At 51.6% G+C, this 27,764-nt stretch overlaps 1 protein-coding gene across 3 annotated transcripts in view; it reads left to right on the top strand.

The window, feature by feature from the left end:
• The first annotated feature begins 1,054 nt into the window (after nucleotides 1-1,054).
• The window catches only part of PFKFB4 (6-phosphofructo-2-kinase/fructose-2,6-biphosphatase 4), a 42,096-nt gene continuing 15,386 nt past the window's right edge, over nucleotides 1,055-27,764 (top strand). Inside the window, exons 1-9 of one of the 3 annotated variants that reach the window (XM_055109874.2) lie at nucleotides 1,055-2,927; nucleotides 9,361-9,477; nucleotides 9,635-9,731; nucleotides 15,963-16,029; nucleotides 19,828-19,902; nucleotides 20,289-20,345; nucleotides 20,982-21,103; nucleotides 23,132-23,339; nucleotides 23,937-24,083. In XM_055109874.2, the coding sequence (XP_054965849.1) occupies nucleotides 2,831-2,927; nucleotides 9,361-9,477; nucleotides 9,635-9,731; nucleotides 15,963-16,029; nucleotides 19,828-19,902; nucleotides 20,289-20,345; nucleotides 20,982-21,103; nucleotides 23,132-23,339; nucleotides 23,937-24,083 (987 nt within the window). In that variant the 5' untranslated portion in view covers nucleotides 1,055-2,830. The remainder of the gene's footprint in view (nucleotides 2,928-9,360; nucleotides 9,478-9,634; nucleotides 9,732-15,962; nucleotides 16,030-19,827; nucleotides 19,903-20,288; nucleotides 20,346-20,981; nucleotides 21,104-23,131; nucleotides 23,340-23,936; nucleotides 24,084-27,764) is intronic. The other 2 variants (XM_003818402.5, XM_055109875.2) reach the window with 2 other exon arrangements.

Raw genomic sequence — 27,764 nt, 5'->3', positions numbered from 1 at the left:
AGGGCCAGGGATTCTACCGGGCATCCGCTGATGCTGAGAGAGCAGACGCTGGGACAGCATCTCCATGGAGAGGACACGGGGGAGTGGGAGCACACATGTGAAGGTGGACTGTGCGATTCCACTGTAGTGTGGCAGGCAAGGTCTGGAAGGCTGGGGGTTGAGCTGAGTCCATGCTGCACTGTGGACTCGCTTTGTGATCTTGGACCCTTCTCCCTCTTCCTGACCCTCAGTTTCCCACCTGACAAACAGGGCCATGGGAGGGGAGATGGAGAATATCCTCAGAGCAGATGTGGACGGTGGCCTTGGGGGGGAACCCCAGGCATCTCCTGATGTTGACCTGTGGCCTTCCAGCTGGACATAGGGCCTTGAAGGAGGGTGCCTGGGTCAGCCACGGGTAGACTTTCTGGGGAAGAGAGGAAGGTGCAGAGCTGTTGCATTTCCTGGGAACCAGGCTCATCCTCTCTGGGTGTGAGGATGCCTTCCCAGAGATAGCCCTGGCCCCCTGCCCAGGCCAGCTGTCCTCTACCCCCAGCCCTTGATTAGCATCCCAGGAGGTCTGGGAAGAGAATGGACAGGCCGGAGGAGGTGCTGGGTGTCTGTAGATATCAGAGGAGATAGCTTTTGCAATGAGTGCTGTGGGATAGACAGGGTGTGGGCATGTGGTAATGAGGTCTCAGAGGCCACGGTGGCCCCAAGATGGCCTTGGCAGTGGCCAGAAGACAAGAGGGCTGGCTGTGTCACGAACAGAATGAGTGGCTTTGGAGAAGTAGGGAGCAGGTCACGAGGGGCACCCAGCTCATCAGGAGCCGCCCATGGATGTGCTCAGATCTGCTGGGACTGGGGTGGAGGAATAAGCGGGTAGATACCGCAAAAGGAGGATGAGGAAGGAGGAAGTTGTTGACCCTGCCTGGGGCAGGGTGTTCCCAGGGCAAGCAGCTAGAGCTGGTTTGGGGGAGGGTCCAGATGGGCTTCCAGCATGTGGACCTTCGGAATCTTCAGTTCCTATGAAGTAGGCAAGACATCTGTGTCAGTCATCTTAAGGGTCCTTGCCAAGCTTTAAAGAGCTGGGTGGACTTGGACTGATCCAAGGCAGGGCTGTGGCAGGGAGGGCATGGGAGTGGGTGCTACACCTATAGCCCACGAGGCCAGTCTTGTTGCCAGTCCCATGCCCTCAACACCTGGCTCCTGGCTGGGTACACACTGGGCAGAGAGAACCTGAGGATGCAGGGCACCTGCCAGGGGTGTTGTGGATGACATCGCTAGAGGGCAGTGTGGCTCAGGTTGAAGCCGTGTTGGTGGGGGCTGGGGCAGAGAGTGTACAAAGCTTGGAGAGGCGGGGCTGGGGATCCCGAGGAGGCGGGAAACTGCAGGAGTCCGGTGGGGGCCAAACAAGAAAGTGAGCCAGGGGTTTACGAACTTCTGGATCTCTCCCTTGTTCCTTGTCCCCAGTGCATTTTCAAAGACAAGAGGGAGATACAAATATAGTAAAAGGCAACCATAACGTATTTTAAAATGAATTTCTTAGAGATTGACATACTTAATTTATACTGTAATACTGTAAGATAGACAATGTGCACATCCCATTTTCCTGATGAAGAGAAAATGTTATTAACATATTATTTTCAAAAAATATGTAAAACTTTTAGTTAAAAAAACCAAAATACTAAAAAACAAAAAAAAAATTGTAAAAAATGAAATTCTGGAAAGACAATTAAGATACTCCCAGGGCTCAGTGAGTACCCAAAGTACTTGGTTACTAAGTGCCACGCACGGCCGGGCGCGGTGGCTCACGCCTGTAATCCCAGCACTTTGGAAGCTGAGGAGGGCGTATCACCTGAGGTCAGGAGTTCGAGACTAGCCCGGCCAACGTGGTGAAATCCCGCCTCTACTAAAAATACAAAAATTAGCAGGGCGTGGTGGTGGGCGCCTGTAATCCCAGCTACTTGGGAACCTGAGGCAGGAGCATCCCTTGAACCCGGGAGGCGGAGGTTGCAGTGAGCCAAGATAGCGCCATTGCACTCCAGCCTGGGCAACAGGAGCGAAACTCCGTCTCAAAAAAAAAAAAGTCCCACGCATTTGCTCCCAGCAGCCAAAGCAAAGAAAGAGGAACAATATTGAAATGTGTTTTGAGTCTCTATCCATGAGGTAAAAGAGCTTTTCCAGCGTGGTTGAGCATGCTCCTATGGACGGCGGAAGAGTCCCGGGGCTCGGAGCAGTCAAGGGGGACCCCGAGCAGGGGCAGGAGGGCGCAGCGGAGTTGACGGCTGGGACTGCAGGCCTACTGGCCCCTGTCGGCTCTGACCAACCTGGCCGTGCGGGTCACGTAGGCCTCGTCCCACTGCATGAAAACCCCTCCCTCCTGGGGGCCCTGGGCTCCCTAGCAAGGAGGTAGCAGAATTCACGCGTGCCGCTGCTCAGGGATGCAGCGCCAGGGCGGAGCCCGTAGGTGGGGCCTATGCAAATCAGCGCGGGCAGGTTGGGAGCGCTGAGTTTGCGCATCCGGGGCGGGCCTGCACAATCCGGGCCTTGAACTGGGGCGGGGCCAGTGCAATCCGGAGTTGAGCATGCGCATTCTCGATCCTGGCCTAAAGAACTGGGCCCACTTGTTCCAAAACGGGCGGGTAGGTGAGTTGGGCATGCGTGGTCGGAGGCCGGGCCCCTTTCAGCTGGGGCGGAGCCTACTCACTCTGGGGCGGGACCTGCGGGAAGATAGACATGGGCTGTCGCGGCTTGAGGAGGGGCGGGGCCCAAGGGGCGGGACCTCGGGTGGCCCGAGGTGGCCCGGCTGCTGGGTTGGAAGCGGCGCAGTCCGACTCATCCCGGCCCCGGGATGGCGTCCCCACGGGAATTGACACAGAACCCCCTGAAGAAGATCTGGATGCCATACAGCAATGGGCGGCCCGCTCTGCACGCTTGCCAGCGCGGTGGTGAGGCGGGGTCCTCTGGGAGGAGGTGGGAGGTGCACCGGGATGGGTGGGTAGGGCGGCCTGGGCGGGGGTCTCGCATGGAGAAGGGGCGGGAGACAGATGGGGAACCGGGGACAGGTGAGGTTGCCGTGACTGGGGAGGCTGCTGGGGACAGGTGAGGCGGTCGTGACAGTGGTGGGCCAGAGACAGGTGTGGCAGAGCAGGGGGCGGGGACAGGTGTGTGGGGGCATATCGGCTTGGCGGTGGCTAGGTCTGGCCACCATCACCTCGGGGAGGGCTCTAGCCCCCTTGCTTCCCTCTCCAATCCCCATCGCCCCCAGCCTGGGGAGGACCCTGTGGGCACCCCAGGCCCTTCCCTCTCTCCTGGCCAAGGAGTGTGGGCCGGGTTGTTGGACTGGAACTGAGCTGTGTGGCCCTAGGTGAATTACTTGGCCTCTCTGAGCCCAGAACTTTCAAAGGTGGGCTAGTTTTCCAACAGGAGGAAGGGTGCCTCTTGGCCTTAAAGCTGAGCTTGGGCAGGAACTTCAGCAGAGATGTGCTCAGGATAGAGACAGAAAAGTATGCCGTGTGGGCCTGTGTCTGTGTCCCGGGACATGTAAGTATCCACCTGGGGTCATGGGTGTACAGTAAAACTGGAGAGTGAAACAGCTAGGAGAATGCTGAAATTCATGGAATTGTTAAGGGGCTCACCTCTCCTAGGGTCCCAGGTGTTTAAACCGCTTCCTTGAGTTTCTGCCTGTCCTTAAATGAGCTGGCAGTTTTTTTTTTTTTTAAGAGATGAGTCTCGCTCAGTGGCCCAAGCTGGAGCAAGTGCAGTGGCGTGATCATAGTTCACTGCAGCCACGACCTTCTGGGCTCAAGCAATCCTCCCACCTCAACCTCCCGATTAGCTGGGATTATAGGTGCGCCACCACACCCAGCTTTTTTTTTTCTTTTTTCTTTTTTTTGTAGAGACAGGGTCTTGCTATGTTGTCTGGGCTGGTCTCCAACTCATAGCTTCAAGTGGATCCTCTGGCCTTGGCCTTCCGAAGTGTTGAGATTACAGGCGTGGGTCCTGGCCTGCAACTTTTTTATTACCAGGAAAAGAAAGATTTGTTTTAGGAGTAACTGAAACATTGTAATGAATTTGCAGCTTGTCCAGGACCTCAGAGAACATCTAGTTTAACAGACAGTGAAATGGAGATCAGGAGATTGAGTGACATGCCTGGGTCTCCCTGTGATCCTGCCTCTGCTTATGTATGATAAGCAAGGGGAGAGTTCTTTGTGCTCATCCTGCTGCAGCAGCCTGGAGCCATGGCTTTGATCATGATATGAGTCCTGGGGGAAGGGTGTGTGTATTTCTGGCCACACTGTGAGTCCTGGCAGGGGAAGGCCATGTTTCTGACCAGACCAAGTCGTGGTAACTCATGGCTTTGATTGTGATGTAGGTCCTGGTGGGGCTGTGGCTGTCTATAATGCACACTCAGTCCTGAGGGCTATGGCTACCCCTCCTTTGAGACTCTTCTGGAGGCGGGGAGGCTGAGCCAGTCTGTGTTATTAGGGCTGTGTGGTCCTGACTTAGGGGGGTGGCTGCTATTACTACATAGGGGAAAGGAGTGAGGACCTGGACTTTTTTTTTTTTTTTTTTTTTGAGACGGAGTTTCACTCTTGTTGCCCAGGTTGTAGTGCAGTGGTCCTATCTCAGCTCACTGCAACCTCTACTTCCTGGGTTCAAGCAATTCTCCTGCCTCAGCCTTCCAAGTTGCTGGGATTACAGGTATGCGCCACCATGGCCGGCTAATTTTGTATTTTTAGTAGGATGGAGTTACACCATGTTGGCCAGGCTCGTCTTGAATTCGTTATCTCTAATGATCTGCCCCCCTTGGCCTCCCAAAGTGTTGGGATTACAGGCATGAGCTGCCATGCCTAGCCAAGTCTGTGAGCCTTTAAGGAGTAGGTCCTCAATAAGCAGAGGCAGGGTATTCTGTCATCACTACCATTCTTTCTTTGCTTCTCACTACGTCTGAGTCAGGGATTGATGCATCAGCTCCAAGCCAACCCCCGTTACAGGTGAGAGGAAGCTGAGGCCCAATGGGAAGGTCTCATAGCTCCTGAGGCAGAGCTTGTGTTTCTCCAGGCTCTAAGTGTGGAACTGAAATGTGGCTCTGGCCTGAGCTGAGGGGCTCGTGCCATCACGGTGTCTCAGGGTGTTGGGGTAGGCTGGGTTCTAGGTCCGCACTTTTTCCTGGAGGAGGAGGTAGCACCTGAGAGGCCAAAGATGAGACCTGCAGGTTGTTTGGGGATTTGGGCCTCAGGGTTCACAGCAGGGAGTGGGTAAGCAGTGAATGAACATGGAACCCGCCCATGCAGCACCTCCAGCTCCCAGTGCCTGCATTTGGGCAACACTTTACCCTTTGCACAGTAGACTTGTAGGTTGAGTGACTGCAAGGACAGTCTGGACCCGGAGGGTGTGGGTGGGGATGGAAGCGGATTTGGTCCCAGGGCTTTGTGGGCAGGAAGAAGCAGGACCCACTGCTGGTCTGTGCTTTGTACTGGGTTTTCTCTGGAGTCTAGTCCCCAGCTCCTCAGGGCACTAGGGGCTGGTGGACTGAGGGATGTACTGCACCTCCTCCACTCCCACAGGCACGCCCCCACTTGATAAAATTTAAAGCCACACCTGAGGGCTTGGGAGGCTTTTACCTTTCCCATCATTGGCCTCCGAGCTCAGACCTGGAGGAACTCTGAGGGCAGGTGGGGCAAGAGCTGACTCAGGAAGGACTGCAGAAAGGACGGTGTTTGATGGCTTTTCTCAGCTGAAAGGTGGCAAAACTCTTCCTGGGTAAGGACATGACTGGTGTGTGCACAGGGCAACAGGAGAGATGACTTTCAGTCCCCTCTGAAAAGGGCCTCCATGGCACGTTACTTTATTTTAAAGAGCTCTTCCTTCCCCAGCCTGGCCTAAGGAGGTGAGAGCAGTTGCAGTTCAGGAGTCAATTCTGGCACCCCCTCCAGGGACCTGTGGCTGCTCCTTGGGTAGAAGTAATGGAACATAGACACTGCCCATTGCCAGGCACGTCTCAGGCCCCTTGGGCCCCTTCGCTCCTAGAGCTCATGGGGCCTGCAGCGAATTTACAGGAAAGGAACCCATGAGGGAAGTTGGGCTGACATGTCTTCACATTTCCTTCCGCACATGCTCAATGTTATAAACAGTGTGTTCTTTTTTTTTTTGGAGACAGTCTTGCTTTGTCCCCCAGGCTGGAGTGCAGTGGCACAATCTTGGCTCACTGCAACCTCTGCCTCCTGTGTTAAAGCAATTCTCCTGTCTCAGCCTCCCGAGTAGCTGGGATTACAGGTGTGCACCACCACACCCGGCTAATTTTTGTATTTTTAGTAGAGACAGGGTTTCACCATGTTGGCCAAGCTGGTCTCGAACTCCTGACCTCAGGTGATCTGCCCGCCTCGGCCTCCCAAAGTGCTGGGATTACAGGCATGTGCCATCACGCCCAGCTATAAACAGTGTGTTCTACTGTCCTGTTTGCTCAGTGTCAGGGTCCTGTGGGCTCAGAGCCACAGGTGCAGCCGCACACCCAGCCCGCTTGGTCCACGTGCTCTGTTTCAAGGGCTGCAATGTGTTCCCTCCTTGTTGTGCCTCAGTTGGCAATTTCTCATGGCTGGAATTTCCCAGTGTTTTGCTATGGTAAGCAGAGCTGTTGTGATACACTTGAACTTTGGTTTTCTTTTGGGTCATTTCCTTGGGAGCTTATCTTGGGGAGCAGAGGAGATAGGTAATTTATTGCCTTGTTTTGCACCCAGGCCTGATTTGCTGCCCTGCCTGCCCACCTTGTGCTGCGCATGTGGGTGGAAGGCGGGAAGGGAAATGCCACCAAATGCCATGGGAGGAGGCTGGAGCTGTCTCTGGGAAAATAGGAGATGTGGAGAGGGGGTGCAGATCCCCAGTCCTGAGGTTTTGGGAGTCCCTGAAGGAGCAGTTGGGGGGTGGCCCCATCAGCGGGAGCAGGGTAGATGCAGGATTTCCTCCTGCTTAGCAGCTGTCGCACTGCCCTTGGTTGCCTGAGAGCCCGGCCACCTGGCCGGGAACTATGCAAACAATGCACAATGCGGGCCTCAGCTGTCCACCGGCCCTGAGGAGGCAAGGCCTTGCCTAACTTGTTTTCCTCTCACCTTAGCTAATACTGAGAGTTCTCTGCAAGTTTCTCCACTCTCACTCAGTCAGCCTGTTTCATGGGGTCTCCTCCTTCCCGCCCCTGAGGCTCACCATTTGGGTCACCTTTAAACAAGGGGAATGCACAGGAGTGATGGAGCCCCCACTGGCAAGCAAGGCCCTTTGTTTCTCTGCAGGGCCTGCCTGGGGCCAGGCCACCGCCTCCATGCCCTGAGTCCCAAGGGCAGTCGGTGCCGAGGTACACCTATGGCTTTAGCTCAGTATCCGCCAGGGTAGGACAGAGGGCACAGCTTCCCAGAAGTGCCCAGGCTCTTGGATAGCACTAGGCTTCTCTGAGGGATGACTGCCCCATTTTACAGCTGGGGACACCGAGGCTCAGAGTTCCCAATGAGTGTCAGACTCAAGATGGCAACCCAGGCTTGACTCCTGACCCCCTGCGGAAGTGCTTCTGGGGCCTCTGTGCTCTGAGGGAAACAACTTGTTGGTGGGGACAGTCTGTCTAGGCAACCAGGTGAAGGCACTTGCAGAACCAAGAAGAGGGGCAGTGACAGGTCCCCACATCTGTTCATCTGCCTGTCTGCTATGGTTTTACCTGACCCAGGTCCTAAGGATGAGGAAAAGGAAGCTTCCTGAGGCTTCTGACATGAGACTGCGTTTGATGGCATTGGAAACTGAGCTGAGGGCTGGGCTCACACCTGTAATCCCAGCACTTTGGGAGGACGAGGCAGGCAGATCACCTGAGGTCAGGAATTCGAGACCAGCCTGACCAACATAATGAAATCCTGTCTCTACTGAAAATACAAAAATTAGCCAGGTGTGGTGGCATGTGCTTGTAATCCCAGCTACTTGAGAGGCTGAGGCACGAGAATTGCTTGAGCCTGGGAGGCAGAGGTTGCAGTGAGCTGGGTACCAGTGTCCTCCAGCACTCCAGCCTGGGCAAGGGCGACAGAGCGAGACTCCCTCTCAAAAAAAAAAAAAAAAAAAAAGAAGGCTGGGGGTGATGGCTCACACCTGTAATCCCAGCACTTTGGGAGGCCCAGGCAGTCGGATCACCTGAGGTCAGGAGTTTTGAGACCAGCCTGACCAACATGCCAAAACCCCATCTCTACTGAAAATACAAAAATTAGCCAGGTGTGGTGGCAGGTGTCTGTAATCCCAGATACTCGGGAGGCTGAGGCAGGAGAATCGCTTGAACCTGGGAGGCAGAGGTTGCAGTGAGCCAAGATCGCACCACTGCCCTCCAGCCTGGGCGACAGAGTGAGACTCCGTCTCAAAAAAAAAAAAAAAAAAAGAAAACTGAGCTAGGTCCCATAAGATGAAGCTGGCAGTTCTGCTGCCTTGGTATCTGTTCTAGCCAGCTGGGAATATAGGGGGCTGTATTCAGATCCTTCCGTGCCTCTAGCCTGGCATCTTCTCTGGCTGGCACACTGACCTGTGGCACATGGATGGTGGTGGGTGGGCTATCAGAGGGACTGTCCTTGTGGGCATCAGTCTGGGTCTCTGGTCTCAACCCCTTGTGGTCCTTACCCTGAGAGACTTCTAGATGCCTCCCTCCCTGATCCTGCCCACGGTTCCCGAGCCCCAGCGCTGTGCCAGGCCCCAGGGCCCTAAAGGGCTCAGATACCACAGGGCTTCTTCTGCTGTAAGTGATCAGTCTAGAGAGAAGAGTGTCATTAGTGAGGTGACCAGGATTGAGGGTGAGGGGTGTTCCCGGTAGCCATGGAGATGCCTTGGGGAAAGGACTCGTTGAGGAAGTGACTTTTGAGCTGGGCTTTGTATGATGAAAAGAAGTTCACCACAGGGAGGGCATGCAGTGGGGCTATGTGTTCTGGGAGCACTGAGTGATGGATGGGGTGGGAAAGATGTAAAAAGGTTAGGGTATGGATTCCTGGATGACAGAGGCAGGGTGTTGATTACCCTGCTGGGTTTTGGTCCTGTCCTTCATGCGGTGGGGACCCCCCTAGCCATGTTTAGCCAGTGGCAAGTTCGGTTGACTTTATGCCTGGTGGTGCACATCAGGATGAAAAGGGCTGGAGAGATCCCACTGTGTCTGCCAGAGCCCAGGCGGGCCTGGGGAAGGGGGACATGCCAACGGTGGCTTGAAATCAGCATCTGGGGCCACTCCGGGAGCTGTGTGGGGATGCTAGGAAGCCAAGAAGATACGTCTGATGCCAGTCCCATGCCCTGAGGCTGAGAGACCACAGGCTGAGAGGGAGGGGTGCGCTGGGAGGGTCCCAGCCCTCATCTGACACTGTGCTGCTTGCCTTTTAGTGTGCATGACCAACTGCCCAACGCTCATTGTCATGGTGGGCCTGCCCGCCAGGGGCAAGACCTACATCTCCAAGAAGCTGACTCGATACCTGAACTGGATTGGTGTGCCCACTCGGGGTGAGGCTTGGCCCCAGCTGTCTAAGGGGAGCTTTGTGGGGCATGACAAAGAGAATAGAGAAGGCCTATTCTCTATTATTTGGCCTGGGGTTGGGTCAAGGTCAGGGTTGGTAGGGGTTGCTGTTGCTGTGAAAGCTGAGCCTCTCCTTCCCGCCAGAGTTCAATGTTGGCCAGTATCGCCGGGACGTGGTCAAGACCTACAAATCTTTTGAATTTTTTCTCCCCGACAATGAAGAGGGCCTGAAAATCAGGAAGTAAGTATATGTGTTGGGTGTAGGGGGAGAGGTTGCTGGGGGACCCAGTGTGGAGAAAGCTAACACATTACTGACCATTTACTGAGAAGCCCCTGGAGTGGAGCTGCTGGTGAATGACTGAGCTACTCCTGAGCCCTGGCCTTGCCCAGCCCTGATGGCTGTGTGACAGGGCTGTGTGACAAGGCTGGTCTCTGGATCTCTCAGGATGTGGTGGGGGTGGGAGGTGATGGGTTTGGGGATGAGAGGAGAGGGTGTGTTGTGTGGCCTCCTGGTGGCTGGGCCATTCCTGCCCTGGGGTTAAGGAGCCCTTGGAAAGGACAGAGCTTCAGGGAGGTAAGAGGGGCTCAGCCCATGCAGGTCGTTGGAGCTGCTGCCTGGAGGTCACGCTCGCTCACCCCAGCCCCCCGTGGGGATGGCTGCTGCTGGGGAAGGGAACCTGAGTGAGTGCAGGCATACAGGCCTTAGGGATGGAGCTGGGGGTGGGGGGCTTCCTCCCTTGCCCCAGGATAAGCTCTCTCCTATGTATTTGGAGCATGTTCTTGGTGTGTGATTGCTGGTGCGATTGGCTTTGCATTGACATCTCCTAGATGCTGCTGGGTGAGTCGTTCACACTTCTGCTGTTACTCTGGAGATAGAAATATGTATATGCTACCCCCCCACCCTCAACTTTCAGACTTGAACTGAGTCCTTTCTTCAAGGAACTGAGCACCAGCTGGTGGTCTGAGCAGCCATGCTGTGCTTTTCTCAGGAGGTGTTAGCTGGGGTCTTGAGAAGCCCCTTATCAACCTAGGGTGGCAGAGACTTGCTCTTGGCCCAGCCATCAGGATAGGGCAGTGAGCAGAGGTTGACCCAGCTCTAGTGACTTCCCCAAATCAAGCCCAGTGGCTGCTACCAGGCTGCCACTGGGGTCCACACTAGGCTACCCGTTCCTTCTCTGACCACCAGGGGGCAGGAACTCCCTGCTGTGGGGCTTGGACCTTCAGACTGGAGACTGCCTTTGTTCTTGCATCGGTGTGGCTGGGCCAGGCTGTGGCACCAAGAAGGGAAGGGGAGCCTGATATTCAGGTTTCTATGGCCAAATTGTGGGTAAAAATCAAGGCTGGACCCTCTGGTTATATTGAGCCAGATAAAAAGTAGGGGACTAATGTCTGAACCTACCGTGTGCTGGGTTCTTGATGCCCATTGTCACCCCCTACTTTTACAGATGAGGAAACTGAGGCTCAGACAGGCCAGGAGTCTCGCACAAAATAGCAAGTTTACATCAGCGTCCAGACTTGAATCTAAGCCCATCCACCGCTAAAAAGTGTCCATCATTCCAATATTCCTCAATAGGTAGGTCAAGGAACATCAAATGCAAATTTTATTTATTTATTTTAAAAATTATTATTATTTGTGTGTGTGTGTGATGGAGTCTCACTCTGTCGCCCAGGCTGGAATGTAGTAGTGCAATCTCAGCTGACTGCAACCTCTGCCTCCCAGGTTCAAGCAATTCTCCTGCCTCAGCCAACAACCCCAAGCTGTGGACGCTGATAGCCTAGCCTGTCTGATCTTCCCAGCAGCTTCTGTGGTGGGCGGTGCCTCACTTTTCCAGATGCTGGGACCAAGGCCAGAAAGTGATGGGGGTGCCTTGGGTCACTCAGGGTTTGAATTTGAAGTCCGTCCTGCCTGAATCCATAGTGTTTGTGGGGAGAGTCTGCCAGCCGTTCCACTCTGGCTGTCCCCCTAAGGTAGGGATATTTGGGATTAATTCAAATGAAGAGACCTAGACTCAGAGAGGTTGGGAAGCTAGTCCAAGGTCACCCTGCAACAGAAGCTGGGGACAGGCTAATTGCTGCCTTTCTGCAGGCATACCCTCTGGCTGCCCTAGAAACCCTCTTTCCTGTATCCGAATCCTGGCTCTGGCTGGGCCACAGGGCCATCTCCTATTAATCAGCCCAAAATTTCCCAATTAGCAAAATAAAAGGACTAGAGTTTTTAAAATGGAAAACCTGGGAAGAGACAGCTGCATTTCCCAGAGGCCCAGTTACTCACACAGTGTTGAGGTCCATCTCTGACACTGGACACAGCAGAAGATCTAGAAAAGTGTGTGCAAGGCCAGGTGCAGTGATTCACGCCTGTAATCCCAGCACTTTGGGAGGCCGAGGTGGGTGGATCACTTGAGGCCAGGAGTTTGAGACCAGCCTGGCCAACATGGCAAAACCCCCTCTCTACTAAAATTACAAAAATTAGCCACATGTGGTGGGGCGCCTGTCATCCCAGCTACATCAGGAGGCTGAGGCATGAGAATTGCTTGAATCTGGGAGGTGGAGGTTGCAATGAGCCAAGATTGCGTCTCTGTGCTCCAGCCTGGGTGACAGAGTAAGACTCTGTCTCAAAAACAAAGTGTATGCAAGGGCATAAGTACACATATTCTAAACAGGCACACTCATACTCCTGCACACAGTCCTATACCACACACAAGCCCCCTATGCACACACACACATGGGCACATGCATGCATGTGCATACCTCATAGGCACACATCCGGACATGCGTATACCATATGCACAGGGTACATACACATACACACCCCCTGTGTATACAGTCACATTATACATAAGGGTATATGTACATGTGTGGGCACCTACACATATAAATACTTGGGCTCACTTAAGCCACACATAATTCAAGGGCCATTACACACACGAAGGCGCACATGTTCTCACCCTGTATATACACACACACCTGAGCACGCTCATACATGGTGTGTAGGGGGTCCCCAAGACTGCCCTCAGGTTCAGTGATTTGCTAGGGTGACTCCCAGGACTTGGCATATAGCTGGACTCATGGCTAAGACTTAGTACGGCAAAATGACACAAAGCAAAATCAGAAAAAGGGGCCTGGGGTGAAGTCCAGAGGAAACCAGGAGCGAGCATCAAGATTTTCTCCTCATGGAGTCACACAGGACGCACTTAATTCCTCCTGCATTGAACATTGACAACATGTGTAAAATGTTGTCTGCCAGGGAAGTTCATCAGAGACTCAACGACCAAGGTTTTTACTGGGGGCTGGTCATATAGGCACCCTGTGCCTAGCATGTACCAAAATTCCAGACTCCCAGAAGGAAAGCAGATAATAACATAAACCATGTTGTTTGTATAAACAGTCTATGCACAGTGAGCTCCTCTTATAATTCAGGGAAAGTTTCATATCACTAGAGGGAACTGTTTACCATCAAGTTCCCCAACCCTGGCCAAGGGCCAACCTCACAAGCAGGCCTTTCAAAGGGGACCATTCTCATACCTGCTGTGTTAACTCTTCCACACACATGCAGTCACCCACTACACATGAAGGTGGGTGCACACACACATGCATACCTCAGAGGCATGTGTGTGGGCACATATACGCTTGTGTTCACCTGTATGCACATGTGGATCTGTGCACATGTACACACCAAGCATGATCGCATATGTTCTCACACAGTCACATGGCACATGAAGACATGTATACACACACACCATGTGTACACACATGGTCACCCCCACATGCATACTCTGTATATGCTTGGACACACACACACAAACTTATACACATGGGTGCATGCACACACATCCTGTGTGCACACATGTGGGCACACTCATTCATACCTGTGCCCATTTAGTCACATACTGCACACAGGGATTGTGCACGCTCATGTGTGTGTGCACCTGTGCTCATACATGGGCCCAGGGAATACTCACACAGGTACACTCACAGATTTACATGTACACACTTGGGCACAACACACTCACACATAACCACCCACACGTGTGGATTCATGCACATATGCATCTCTTCACCCCATTTGCACTCTCTTATACACACACACACACACGCACACACACAGGCTCCCAGGCTCTTCCCTCAGCATCTCCACCGGGGCCCTGAGGTCTCTCCTGCATGGTGGTGTCATGGCCAGAGCAGCCCACAAAAGAGATCTTAGCCCAGAACGTGGGGCTCTAAGGAGAAATGTCCCCACCAATGCCAGTTACCTGGACTCTCAGAATTCAGATGTTTTTGGCATGAGGAAGAAAGCACTTTGAGGCTTTAACTGGAAGACCCATTGGGGCACAGAAATGGTTACAAGGGCTGGACATAGTAGCTCACGTGTGTAATCCCAATATTTTGGGAGGCTGTGGCGGGAGGATCACTGGAAGCTAGGAGTTAAAGACCAGCCTGGGGAACATAGTGAGACCCTGTCTCTTAAAAAAAACAAAACAAAAGAAAGAAAAGAAATGTCACAAGGAGCCATAAGAGTAGAGCTCTTTTCAGTGCCCTGGACTCAGCTCTACCACTGATTTCTTTGTGGTTCTCAGATCAGCTTCTGCCGCTGTATTTCAGGCATATCGTCCTGATGAGAGCCCTTTGACTTTGACATGCTGGGAGTTTAAACACAAAATCCAAAGATCAACAAAGCCAGGAGGGCTGGGCACTGTGGCTCAAGCTTGCAATCCCAGCACTTGGGAGGCTGAGGAGGGTGGATCACCTGAGGTCAGGAGTTCAAGACCCACATGGCCAACATGGTGAAATCCCATCTCTACTAAAAATACAAAAAATTAGCTGGGTGTGGTGGCACATGCCTGTAATCCCAGCTACTCGAGAGGCTGAGGCAGGATAATTGCTTGAACCCAGGAGGTGGAGGTTGTAGTGAGCTGAGATCACGCCACTGCACTCCAGCCTGGGCAACAAAGTGAGACTCTGTCTCAAAAAACAAAAAACACAAAGCTAGGAGATCTAGCTTTACCCTTACATAGAAAAAGGGAAGATAATAGATAAAAAGGTAATTTATCTATCTCCAGACCTCATAGGATAAATTGATGAGAATAATCCTGGCTGGGTGCAGTGGCTCGCGCCTGTAATCCCAGCACTTTGGGAGGCCAAAGTGGGCAGATCACTTGAAGTCAGGAGTTCGAGACCAGCCTGGCTAACATGGCGAAACCCCATCTCTACTGAAAATACAAAAATTAGCCAGATGTGGTGGCACGTGCCCATAATCCCTGGTACTTGGGTGGCTGAGGCACAAGAATTGCTTGAACCTGGGAGGCAGAGGTTACAGTGAGCTGAGATTGCACCACTGCACTCCAGCCTGGGCAACAGAGAGTAAGACTCTTGTCTAAAAAAAAACAAACCTTATGTGTCAATCCACTTTGCAGCAATAAATGAAAAAGCTGAGAACTTAAAAAGATTGTGTAAGCCTGGGCAACATAGCAAGACCCCATCTCTAAAAGAAATTTAAAGATTAGCCAGGTGTGGTGGCATATCCCTGTAGTTTCAGCTACTCTGGAGGCTGAGGCAGGAAGATTGCTTGAGCCCAGGAGTTTGGGCTGCAGTGAGGCATGATCCCACTGCTGCACTCCAGCCTAGGTAGCAGAGCGAGACCTTATCTCAAAAAAAAAAAAAAAAAAAAAAAAAAAGATCTGAAAACTGTATAGTCAGTGTTCAGTCATAGGTGGGGGATTCCCATTCTGGAGGGTATGGATATGATAGAAGAAGAGATGCAGAACCCTCCCTCAGAAGGGGTGGTTTGGGGAACTCTCTTTCAGGAAAGAAAGTTGAGCACTAAGCCTAACACTGCCCGAGGGCCAGCCCTAGTGTTCCTCCCATCCCCACCACCAACTCCTGACATGCACACAAGAAAACGGCTGCTTTTAAAAATGCTTATTTTGAAATACAAAAATTAGCTGGGCGTGGTGGTGCACGCCTGTAATCCCAGCTACTCAGTAGGCTGGGACACGAAAATTGCTTGAAACTGGGTAGAAGTTGCAGTGAGCCGAGATCGCACCACTGCACTCCAGCCTGGGTGACAGAGTGAGACTCAGTCTCAAATAAATAAATAAATAAATAAAAGGCGGGCGGGGTGGGGGGGGGGCTTATTTTGATAATCAGGGAAAATATATGACAATTAGAAATCATGAATGTGGCACAATGACAGCATGGATTTGTGCACAATGAGAGGATGAGGGAAAATACAGAAACGTAGTGCTTAAAAAATGTTCCTAATAGCCAAGAGTGTATAGCCTTCCACCTCACAGGAGCAGAGTTAGCCAAACACTGAACATTATCCTAAGGAAAGAGAAGAGAAACTTTGAAAAGAGAGCAAGAGACCTCGGGGCTGTTCCTTCTCCTGTCATGTCTCCTCCTGTTGTGTGTCCCTGGCCACCCTCCTGGAGCCAGGGTCGGGTGCTGGGCTGACCCTGTGTTTTCTCTCCTGAAGGCAGTGTGCCCTGGCAGCCCTCCGTGATGTCCGGCGGTTCCTTAGTGAGGAGGGGGGACATGTGGCGGTGAGTGTGACACCCTGGTGACAGCTGGGAGTGACACATGGGAGCCCATCCACATCTGTGCCTTTGCTCATCAGGCATCTGGAGGGGAAGGCAGGGTGTGTGTGCCCCAGCTGCTCTGGGTGCCAGCCCTTGGGAGGAAGTCTGCAACAGCTATGCAGGAGGAAGCCAGAGACTGGATATGGGCCAGGAGTTTCCCTCTGGGCATGTGGTGGCCGCATTTGACCCTGCAGGACTTCCCTCTGGATGCTTGTATTCTTGGCCACCCCAGAAGTTACAGGTATCAGGTTGCCTAAGTCTTTAGTAAATGTGATTTCTCCTGGTGTGGGGAGAATCCTGCCCAGCATTACTGGTTGTTGTAGGAACCCACTGAATCCTGGATTAAGGGGATTCCATCTGTGTGTTGGCCCTTCTAGTCAGACGGAAGAGCACAACAGGGCTAAACTGGGGTGTCTGTGGGAAACGGCTCTACCCCAACCTTATATAGTCAAACACAGGGGCTGTTCTTTCCCTTCCTTCTTCTTCCTGGAGTCATGCCTTCTGGAGTTCTCTGTCCCCAGCTACAATCTGTGCCTGTAGCACAGCCATTGCCCTTCTCTCTCCTGGGTTGAATGTTCTGCCTGTGGATCCCACATCATCCTCTCTTTGACTTACTGATTTGTTTCATTGAAGCACATCCTCCAGTAACTTCCTGAGAAAGGTGCTTGGGGAGGTAAATTGTGTGAGACCTTGCACATCTGAAATGTCTTTTTTTAATCCTCACATTTGATGGTTGGGTATAGAATTCTAGGTGGAAAGTGCTTTTCCCTTAGAACTTCTACAACATCACTCTGATGTCTTATGGCTTCTAGTGTGGCTGTGGAGAAGTCTCATGTCATTCTGATTTGCCGATCTTCCTAAAAGCTTCATCTCTTAGAGGGAGCTGAGAGTTTCTCATGCCCCTTCCTCTTGGGAGGCCTTTAGGGTCTTCAAGGTGATGTGATTTGTGGTGGGTCTTCTCTCCACCATACATGGTCCTAGGGGGCCCCTTTTCATCATAACACTCTTGTTCTCCAAGTCAGGGAAATTGTCATGTATTATTTCTTTGACAAATCACCTCTGCCCCTTTCTGGCAACTCACTCCATCCCTACTCCCATTTTCTGAGCTGCTTTTTCTAGAACTTCTGGTGGCTGCATGCTAGCTTGATTCTGAGATTCTGATTTTATCTTTTTTCTCTTAATTTTCTTTCTTTTTTTTTGAGACGGAGTCTCGCTCTGTCACCCAGGCTGGAGTGCAGTGGCGTGATCTCGGCTCACTACAAGCTCCTCCTCCTGGGTTCATGCCACTCTCCTGCCTCAGCCTCCTGAGTAGCTGAGACTACAAGCCCCCGCCACTGTGCCCGGCTAATTTTTTGTATTTTTAGTAGAGATGGGGTTTCACCATGGTCTCGATCTCCTGACCTCGTGATCCGCCTGCCTTGGCCTCCCACAGTGCTGGGATTACAGGCGTGAGCCACCACGCCCGGCCTTTCTCTTTATTTTCTCTGTTTTTTTTGGTTGTTTGTTTTGAGAAAGACTTCTTCAACATTATCTTACAAGTATATGAGTGTTGTTGTTTTTTATTTCCTTGAGACACGGTCTTGCTCTGTTGCCCAGGCTGGAGTGTAGTGTCTCAATCATAGCTCACTGCAGCCTGTCTCCTAGGCTTAAGTGATCCTCACACCTCAGCCTCCTGAGTAGCTGGGACTGCAGGCACGTGCCACCATGCTTGACTAATTCTTGTATTTTTCACAGAGACAGGGTTTCACCTTGTTGAGCAGGCTTGTCTCAAGCTCCTGGCCTCAAGCAATTTGCCTGCCCCAGCCTCCGAAAGTGTTAGGATTACAGGCATAAGCCACTGCACCCGGCCCAAATTTCTTTTTTTGTTTGTTTGTTTGATTTAGTTTCTGTTTTTCTTGTTAAAGGTTTTGCTGGAGTGTCCAGTGAGCCCTGGCTGGATGCCCTTTTTAAAAAAGTGATGCTGGGCTGACATGGTGGCTCATGCCTGTAATCCCAGCACTTTGGGAGTCTGAGGCAGGAGGACTGCTTGAGCCCAAGAGTTTGAGACCAGCTTTCATAGCGAGACTCTGTGTCTACAGAAAAATTTTTAAATTAGCCAGGTGTGGGCCAGGTGCGGTGGCTCACACCTGTAATCCCAGCACTTTGGGAGGCTGAGGTGGGTGGATCACGAGGTCAGGAGATCAAGACCATCCTGGCTAACATAGTGAAACTCCATCTCTACTAAAAAAATACAAAAAATTAGCTGGGCGTTGTGGCAGGCGCTTGTAGTCCCAGCTACTCGGGAGGCTGAGGCAGGGGAATGGCCTGAACCCAGGAGGCAGATGGGAGACTGAGGCAGGAGAATGGCGTGAACCTGGGAGACAGAGCTTGCAGCGAGCTGAGATCGCGCCACTGCACTCCAGCCTGGGCGACAGAGCAAGACTCCGTCTCAAAAAAAAAAAAAAAAAATTAGCCAGATGTGGTTGGGCACAGTGGCTCACCCCTGTAATCCCAGCACTTTGGGAGGCCAAGGCAGGCAGATCATGAGGTCAGGAGTTCGAGACCAGCCTGCCCAACATGGTGAAACTTTGTCTCTACTAAAAATACAAAAATTAGCCAGGTGTGGTGGCACAAGTAGCTGTAATCCCAGCTACTCAGGAGGCTGAGGCAGGAGAATCGCTTGAACCCAGTAGGCGGAGGTTGCAGTGAGCCGAGATCACGCCACTGCACTGCAGCCTGGGTGACAGAGCAAGACCCTGTCTCAAAAAAAAAAAAAAAAAAGCCAGGTATGGTGGTACATGCCTGTAATCCCAGCTACTTGGGAGGCTGAGGCGAAAGAATAACTTAAGCCCAGGAGGTTGAGGCTGCAGTGAGCTATGATTGCTCCACTACGCTCCAGCCTGGGCGACAGAGTGAGACCCTGTCTCAAAAAAAATTTTTTTAAATAAAAACAAAAAAATGATGCTGTAACCGAGGTGTGGTGCACACTTGTAGTCCCAGCTACTCAGGAGGCTACTCAGAGGATGCTTGTGCAGGCCCCAGGTACTTCTCAAAGAGCTCCAGATGGGTCAGTGCCTGGCTGGATGGGGTTGGGAAGGGGGCCTGGGCCTCCAGCTCTTCTTTATCAGCCAGCTAGTCCTCCCATTTCGTCCCCACCTTTGTCCCTTTTCTTAGCAATGCCACTGCACCCTCTGGAGTGCTCTGGTCCTGCACAGGTGGTGTGCTCTGGTTGGCGAGCACCTGTGTTTGGTTTCCTACATGACTCTGAGTCCGTCACCGTGGATCTCTCTGACAGAATTGTGTTGATGTCTCCATCTACTGTCGTCTCCTTTTTCTCCTGTCGTCTCTTTTTCTCTTTATCCTTCTGTTCCCATTTTACTGGGGTGTCAGGATGGAGTAGAAATAAACATAGGTTCAGTTTACTAGGTTTAACTGGTTTCACTGCAATTCCTGTTGGTCAAACACAAACTGAGTGCCCACTGTGTGCAGAGCAGCACTGAGTAGGTTCTTCTGTGCCACGGGTCTGCTCCCCTGCTGGGAGCACAGGCATCCTCTCCTTCTAACTTCCTTGGGGCATTCTCTCCAAGGAAGGGGAGGGCCAGCCCAGCCGTTGCAAGTCTGGAGGAGACTGGCCAGGCAGGTGGACCTGGCAGCAGCTGGTCCTTATGAGAAATCCAGTCCCCAGAGAGCCTGTGCTGCGGCCCTCACTGCCCACTTCAGGGCCCACTCTGGCCCCTTCCTTCCCCAGGGCCAGAGGCTGAGTTAACCCTAGTTTGGTCCTAGGTTTTTGATGCCACAAACACCACCCGAGAACGGAGAGCGACCATCTTTAATTTTGGAGAACAGAATGGCTACAAGGTGAGGCCTCCTTGGCTCCTCTCCTTGGCGGAACTGTGGCATGTCCCCTGCCCTCCAGGGCTCCTTTCACCGCCTGCTTATGCATGAGGGGCATGGGGCTGGCATGGCTCCTGAGTGTAATTTGGGATGAGAGGGGCTGTCTCCACTTGGGGTTTGCTTTCCAGAGGGAAGGGGGTTTTCGTGGGAGAGTCTAGGAGAGGGCAGCACCTGCTTTAGCTCTGGACTCCTTGACCCCGCCTCCAGCCCTCTGAAGCAGGGTTTCAGGGCCTGGCTGCTTGTCAGCATGGGCCTCAGGGGATGGAGAGCTCCGAGGAGCAAGGTGGGAGGCCCTGAATGTGTCCGTGTTCCTCCCTCCCACCACCCCGGCGCTTCTGGTCCTGCCGCAGACCTTTTTTGTCGAGTCCATCTGTGTGGATCCTGAGGTCATAGCTGCCAACATCGTGGTGAGTAGTGCATCTGACCTTGTCAGAAGGTCGTGTGTGACAGGGACATCCCTTTTCAGGTTTTGGCTAACTTTAATTTGATCTTGAACCTTGTGGGGGTAGGGAGGAAGTGTAACTTCAAATGCTGGGTCAGGTATGCCTCGCCCTCTGTGGATCACTGTGTGGAAGGCTGGGTGGCTGGTGGACATTCACTCACCCCACCTCCCCCTCGTAACCACCTGGACACTAGGAGAGCACCTTCAGCAGGGGTGGAAGGGTGGGTGAGGGGCATGTTTTATATTTCAGAGAAAGAAAGACTCATTCTTTCCTTCCCCTCCCCCAGTTTATCTGAGGAATGGCCATCTGGGTCTGGGAAAATGAGAGTTCAGGGTGGGGAACGGCCTCCAGGCCTCCCCCTGTACCACAAGGATGAGGGACTTCAATCCCTGGCCCCTCAGTGATACCCTCTTGGCACTGGTGTGAGAACTCAGACCAGGGAGCTGCTGGACCAGCCCCCACCTCAGCTTCCAGCCTCAGGTTCCCGCACTGGTCTCCGGTGCAACCTCCTCCAGCCCCCTGCCCAGCAGTCTCCTTGGTCTCTGGCCCCGCCTGGCTCCTGACCCTGATATGTCCTTGCTCTGTGCCTGGCTCCGGCAGCAAGTGAAACTGGGCAGCCCTGACTATGTCAACCGCGACAGTGATGAGGCTACGGAGGACTTCATGAGGCGCATTGAGTGCTATGAGAACTCCTACGAGTCGCTAGATGAGGACCTGGATAGGTGAGTCAGGGCAGCGCCAGGCCCTGCAGGTGTGATGGTGGGCGGCAGGGGTCATACTTGGCTGCCTCCTATGGCTCCCCATGGTGGTGGCTGGAGGACCAAAAAGCAGAGATGGTCTGACCTTTCTTGTTTATTTCCTTGGGGCAGAAATGTTTGGTCAGAGGTGACTTGCAGAACACTGGTTACCTCATCCAAAACTCTGCGAGTCAGGATTTTATACTATTCCATCATGAAATCAAGCCGAATTTCTATGCAGGGGGTCTTAAAGCAGGGGTTGGCAAATATTTTCTGTCAAAGATCAGAGAGTAAATATTTTATTTAGACCTTGGAGGATGTACAGTCTCTGTTGCAGGCACTCACTCTGCTGTCACAGTACCAATGAAACATAGATGATATGTAAATCAATGGGCATAGCTGTGTTCCAGTAAAACTTGATAAAAACAGCCCACGGCTGAGTTCGACTGACTGGCCACAGTTTACCAAATCCTGTCTTACAGAACACATGGGGCAGTGGCTGGGTAAATAATAATGTAGCCCTTGGTGAAGTATTACAGTCATCATTACAACTCGTCATTGTGGAGAGACATGGGAAAATACAATATTGCATTCAGTGAAAAGGCTGGAATACAAACTTGTGCTTAGGTTCTGTAATTCTATAAGATTGTGTAATACAGGCCGGGCAGAGTGGCTTATGCCTGTAATCCTAGCACTTTGGGAGGCTGAGGCGGGAGGATTGCATGAGCCTAGGATTTTGAGACCAGCCTGGGCAACATGGTGAAACCCCGTCTCTACAAAAAATACAAAAATTAGCCTGGTGTGGTGGTGCACAGCTGTAGTCCCAGCTACTCGGGAGGCTGAGGTGGGAGAATCACCTAAGCCCAGGGAGGTCAAGGCTGTAGTGAGTTGCAGTTGCACCACTGCATTCCAGCCTGGGTGACAGAGTGAGACCCTGTCTCAAAAAAAAAAAAAAAAAAAGGATGCACATGAACCAAGAAACACAAGCAACTCTGAGATGAATGCTTTTGAGGTGTGCATAGAGCAGTGTCCTCAGCTGGGTTCTAGAGCCAGCCCAGGCCGGGCCTGAGCTGAATGGCACCTGCCACCTGGGCCTCTCTATGGCTTTCATGGTCCCCCAGCACAGCATTTCTCTTCATGGTTCTGTGATGTGATCCATTTGTCTGGAGCGGCTTCTGTTGGATTTGTCAGTAAGCATTGCTCTTGCTTTTATTGGTGGTGTCATCGTAACACCCCCAAACCAAGGTCCCAAGGTCCAGACAGTGAGAGCTCAACTGAGAATATCCAGAGGACTCTCAGCCTGAACCAGAGCCCACCCTGCACCCCCACACCCAGAGACTGATCAATGTGCTGTCCAAGCTGCAGTGCCACATAGGTCCAGAGTGGGGAAAGTGGCTGAGTTGGACTTATCGGCTGCCACCACCAGCACCATCCTCCTGTGCTTCCTGTCTCATCCACCAGCTGCCCAGGATGGGGTGTGGCAGCTGCTCAGCACACTTGGATGACCAGGACTGGGCTCTAGTGGGAGGAGGTCACTGGGGAAGGAAAGGCCAGGTCCTTGTACAGCTGACCAGGAAGAGTGAGGGCGTGGAGCGTTTGCCAGCTACTCCCAAGTCAACAACCCTCGGGAAAACTGTCTCTTGGTTCAACTTACAGACAGTGTATTGAGAGTGCGGAGATAGGCCAACAGGGGCCCCAGGGACACATGAGCAGCGGAGGAAGTCACGATGTGGTATGGCGGACCCCCCACTTTGGATGTCACCTTTGGGAAGCATGATGAGTGACGAGCACCTCCCATCTCCCGTCTCCCACAGGGTTTGCCTGTGCGTCACACGCACTGTGTTGCTCCCGCCTCACCCCCATCACTCGCACACCAGCTGACGGTCCTGAGGGTTGTAATCTCTGGTGGTTGGAGGTGCAAGGCCTCGCAGCTAGACTCCGTGGCTGGCCAGATGTGCTCTGTGAGAACCCTGGCCACACTCACAGGCCTCTTTCTACCTTCTCTCTGGACAGGGACCTGTCCTATATCAAGATCATGGATGTGGGCCAGAGCTACGTGGTGAACCGTGTGGCTGACCACATCCAGAGCCGCATCGTATATTACCTCATGAACATCCACGTGACCCCCCGCTCCATCTACCTCTGCCGGCACGGGGAGAGCGAGCTCAACCTCAAGGGCCGGATTGGCGGGGACCCAGGACTGTCCCCTCGGGGCAGGGAGGTCAGTGCATGTGTGCCTGCGTGTGCACACGGGCCTGCATTTGTACCCTGCGTGGCTGGGTATATGCATGTGTGAGTGCGCTGGGGCTAGGCTCCCATTCTTTTAATGTGCAGTCGAGGTGAATGACCTTCATTCAACCTAGAATCTTCCCATCATGTAGGGAAGGTCATCAAGCAACAGGCAAATGCCTGGATCTCTGGTTTCCATGTGAGCTGTCACTCACTGAGCCCCTTTTGTCAGAGGCACGCCACCCTTAGAGCGACCTGAGTCCATACAGTGTAGCAGATAGCTGTGCCACAGTCCAGGGGAGACCTCAGTGGTCACGTAGCACAGGGCACCTGGTTGTGGGGAGGCAGTGGCCCTGATGAGTCTCAGCTGTAACTGTGCTGCTGTGCTCAGGGTCTGGGAGGGTGCACAGGAACAGCACTTGTGTTCTTGTGTGCCAGCATGTGTGTCATCGACAAGTTAGTTCATGCTTTTTACCAAACCTGTAGCGAGTGTTCAAGGCGAGGGTGATCTCATGGACCCTGCGGCTATGGGATGCTTTAAGGGCAGCCCAGGACCTGTGGGTCTGAGTTTGCTTATGATGTATTTCAGTTTGCCAAGAGTCTAGCCCAGTTCATCAGTGACCAAAATATCAAGGATCTGAAGGTCTGGACAAGCCAGATGAAGAGGACAATCCAGACGGCTGAGGCACTGGGTGTGCCCTATGAACAGTGGAAGGTCCTCAACGAGATCGATGCGGTAGTTACCGTCCCTCCCTCCCTGTCTACCTCCCAGATACCGCAGGGCTGCTGCATCATATTGTAACAACAGTGACCATTGCTCCCCTTGGGCAAAGGAGAGGAGAGAGAAAGGATACAGGAACCTAGGGGCTGGGAGCAGAGAGGAAAAGGCAGCCTAACAGGATGGGACCTTGGGTGAGCCCTAGACCATTCTCAGGAGTGAGCCTGGGAATTGACACCTCAACCTCACTCTCCTCCCTCCCTGTGGCCTCCTGCTAGGGTTCCTCATGGTCTAGCTCAACAAGAAATCAGCGGCCACAGGAGCTTGGTAGCTGCAGTCAGCCATAGCCAACCTCCCAGGGATCTGGAGACACAAATGAGGTGAACCAGCACGGCCTTTGTCTCTTTAAAGATGCTGTTCTCGCCAGGTGCGGTGGCTCACCCTTGTAATCCCAGCACTTTGGGAGGCTGAGGCGGGCGGATCACCTCAAGTCAGGAGTTTGAGTCCAGCCCGGCCAACATAGTGAAACCCCATCTCTACTGAAAATACAAAAATTAGCCAGGCATGGTGGTGGGTACCTGTAATCCCACGTACTCGGGAGGCTGAGGCAGGAGAATTGCTTGAACCCAGGAGACAGAGGTTGCAGTGGGCTGAGATTGTGCCACTGCACTCCAGCCTGGGCAACAGAGTGATGTTCTGTCTCAAAAAAAAAAAAAAAAAAAGCTCTTCTGCTGACTTCTGGGTTGCATTGTTTCTAAGAGAAGTCTGTTGTCATTCTCATCTTTGCTCTTCTGGATATAATGTTATCTCCTTTTTCTCTGACTGCCTTTAATATTTTCTTTTCTTCTTTTTTTTTTTTTTTCAAGACAAGATCTTACTCTGTCACCCAAGCTGGAGTGCTGTGGTGCAATCATAGCTCACTGTAGCCTCAACTTCCTGGGCTCAAGCCATCTTCCCATCTCAGCCTCCTGACTAGCTGGGACTACAGGCACTTGCCACCATGCCCGGCTAATCTTTTCTAATTTTTGTAGAGACGGAGTCTCATGATGTTGCCTAGGCTGGAATATTTTCTCTTTATTGCTGATTTTTAGCAATTTGATTATGATGTATCTCAGTATGGTTTTCTTTATGTTTATCATCCTTGGGGTTTATTGAGATTCTCGGATTTCTGGGTTTCTAAATATAAAATATGAAGAATTGTTGGCCATCATTTCTTCAAAGGTATTTTCTGCCACCCCTTCTCCCATCCTGGACTCCCACTCTATGTGTGTTAGACTGTTTGGTATCATCCCACAGGTCACTGAACTTCTGGTTTTTTTTATTTCTTCTGTTCATTTCTTCTCTGTCTTTTTTTCCTTCCGAGCTTTAATTTAGATAGTTTCTACTGCTATGTCTTCAAATTCACTTATCTTTACTTCTGCATTTTTATTAAACCCATCCAGTGAACTTTTCATATCAGATGTGGTGTTTTGAAGCTCCAGGAATTTCATTTTGTTCCTTTTTTGAATCTTCCATTATTTCTTCATTATGCTTGGCTCTGCAGTCCAGGAAGTGCCTCTGGGCAGTAAGCTGCTGCCTCCTCCCCTCAGCTTGCTTCCCTTCTCTCAAGGATCACAGTCCTGCCTAGTCTCATGTCTAAAAACAGTTGTTTGATTTGTCCCTTTATTTATTTATTTTTTTGAGACGGAGGTTTGCTCCTGTTGTCCAGGCTGGAGTGCAATGGCACGATCTCGGCTCACTGCCACCTTCGTCTCCCAGGTTCAAGCGATTCTTGTGCCTCAGCCTCCAGAGTAGCTGGGATTATAGGCACCCGCCACCACACCAGCCAATTTTTGTATTTTTAGTAGAGACAGGGTTTCACCACGTTGGCCAGGCTGGTCTTGAACTCCTGACCTCAGGCAATCCACCCACCTCGACCTCCCAAAGTTCTAGGATTACAGGTGTCAGCCACGGCGCCCTGCCAATTTGTCCTTTTTTAATAATAGTTGTTTTTGTTGGGGCCAGAGCAAATCTGGTACCAGTGCTCCATCATGGCTTGGTCTTTATTATGGGTGGTTCCCATTTCAATATGAAAAGCTTTTTCTGTGGATATATACTTTGACTAATTTGAATATTACCACCCCTGCTTTTGTTTTTCCATTTTTTTTTACTGTGGTAAAATATGCATAACATAAAATTTACCATCATAGCTGTTTTGAAGTGTACGTTTCAGGAGTATGAAGTACATTTACATTGTTATGCAACTCTCACCACCATGCATCTGCAGAACTCTTTTAATCTTGTAAAACAGAAACTCTGTACCCACTGAACAATAACTCAAGCCAGATGTGCTGACTCACACCTATAGTCCCAGGTACTTGGGAGGCTGAGGTGGGAGGCTTGCTTGAGCCCATGAGTTTGAGGCTGTGGTGTGCTATGATTTCATTCACGATTGGCCCTTGCACTCCAGCCTGGACAACATAGTGAGACCCCATCTCTAAAAAAATTTTAAAAAGAAAAACAATAACTCTATTTGCTACTCCCAGCCCCTGGCAACCACTTTCTGTCTTTATGACTTTGACTACTTTATATACCTCATATAAGTGAAATCATATAGTATTTGTCTTTTTGTAACTGGTTACTTTAGTTAGCATAATATCCTCAAGGTTCATCCATGTTGTAGCTTGTGCAAGAGTTTCCTTCCTGTTTATTTTTTAAGACAGCATCTCACTCTGTCACCCAGGCTACAGTGCAATGTGGAAATCACTGCAGCCTCAAACTCCTGGACTCAACGATTCTCTTGCCTCCCTAGTAGCTGGGACTCTTAGCCTCCCTAGTAGCTGGGACTAACAAGTGCACACCACCATGCCTAGATAATTTTTTTATTTTTTGTAGAGAAGGGAGGCTCACTATATTGCCCAGGTTGGTCTCAAACTCCTAGCCTCAAGCGATTCTACCACTTTGGCCTCTCAAAGTGCTAGGATTACAAATGTGAACCATCACACCCAGCCTTAAGAATTTTCTTCCTTTCTAAGGCAGAATAAGATTCTATTGTATACCACATTTCGTGTATCCATTCATCTGCCAATGGACACTTGGACGGCTTCCACTTTTTAGCTATTGTGGATAATGCAGCTGTGAACATGGATACAAATGTCTCTTTGAGACCCTGCTCTCAATTCAATTCTTTTTGGTGTAGACCTAGAAGTGGAATTGCCAGATCCTATGGTAATTCTGTTTTTATTATTTATTTATTTATTTATTTATTTAGAAACGGAATCTCGCTCTGTCGCCCAGGCTGGAGGGCAGTGGCATGATCTCAGCTCACTGCAACCTCCACCTCCCTGGTTCAAGCAATTCCCCTGCCTCAGCCTCCTGAGTAGCTGGGATTACAGGCCCACACCACGATGCCTAGCTAATTTTTTTTGTATTTTTAGTAGAGACAGGGTTTCACCATGTTGGCCAGACTGGTCTCAAACTCCCGACCTCAGGCAATCCACCCGCCTCGGCCTCCCAGAGTGCTGGGATTACAGGCGTGAGCCACCGCACCCGGCCTCTGTTTTTATTTTTTTGAGGAACTGCTGTACTGTTTCCCATAGCAGCTGCATCATTTTACATTTCTACCAGAAGTACACACAGGTTCCAATTTCTCCACATCCTTGTCAACACTTGTTGTTTTCTTTTCTTTTCTTTTCTTTTTTTAATAGTAGCCATCCTAAT

Source organism: Pan paniscus, chromosome 2 (genome assembly GCF_029289425.2).
Source record: "Pan paniscus chromosome 2, NHGRI_mPanPan1-v2.0_pri, whole genome shotgun sequence".
Classification (NCBI taxonomy): domain Eukaryota; kingdom Metazoa; phylum Chordata; class Mammalia; order Primates; family Hominidae; genus Pan; species Pan paniscus.
This window is presented reverse-complemented; position numbering and strand designations above follow the sequence as displayed.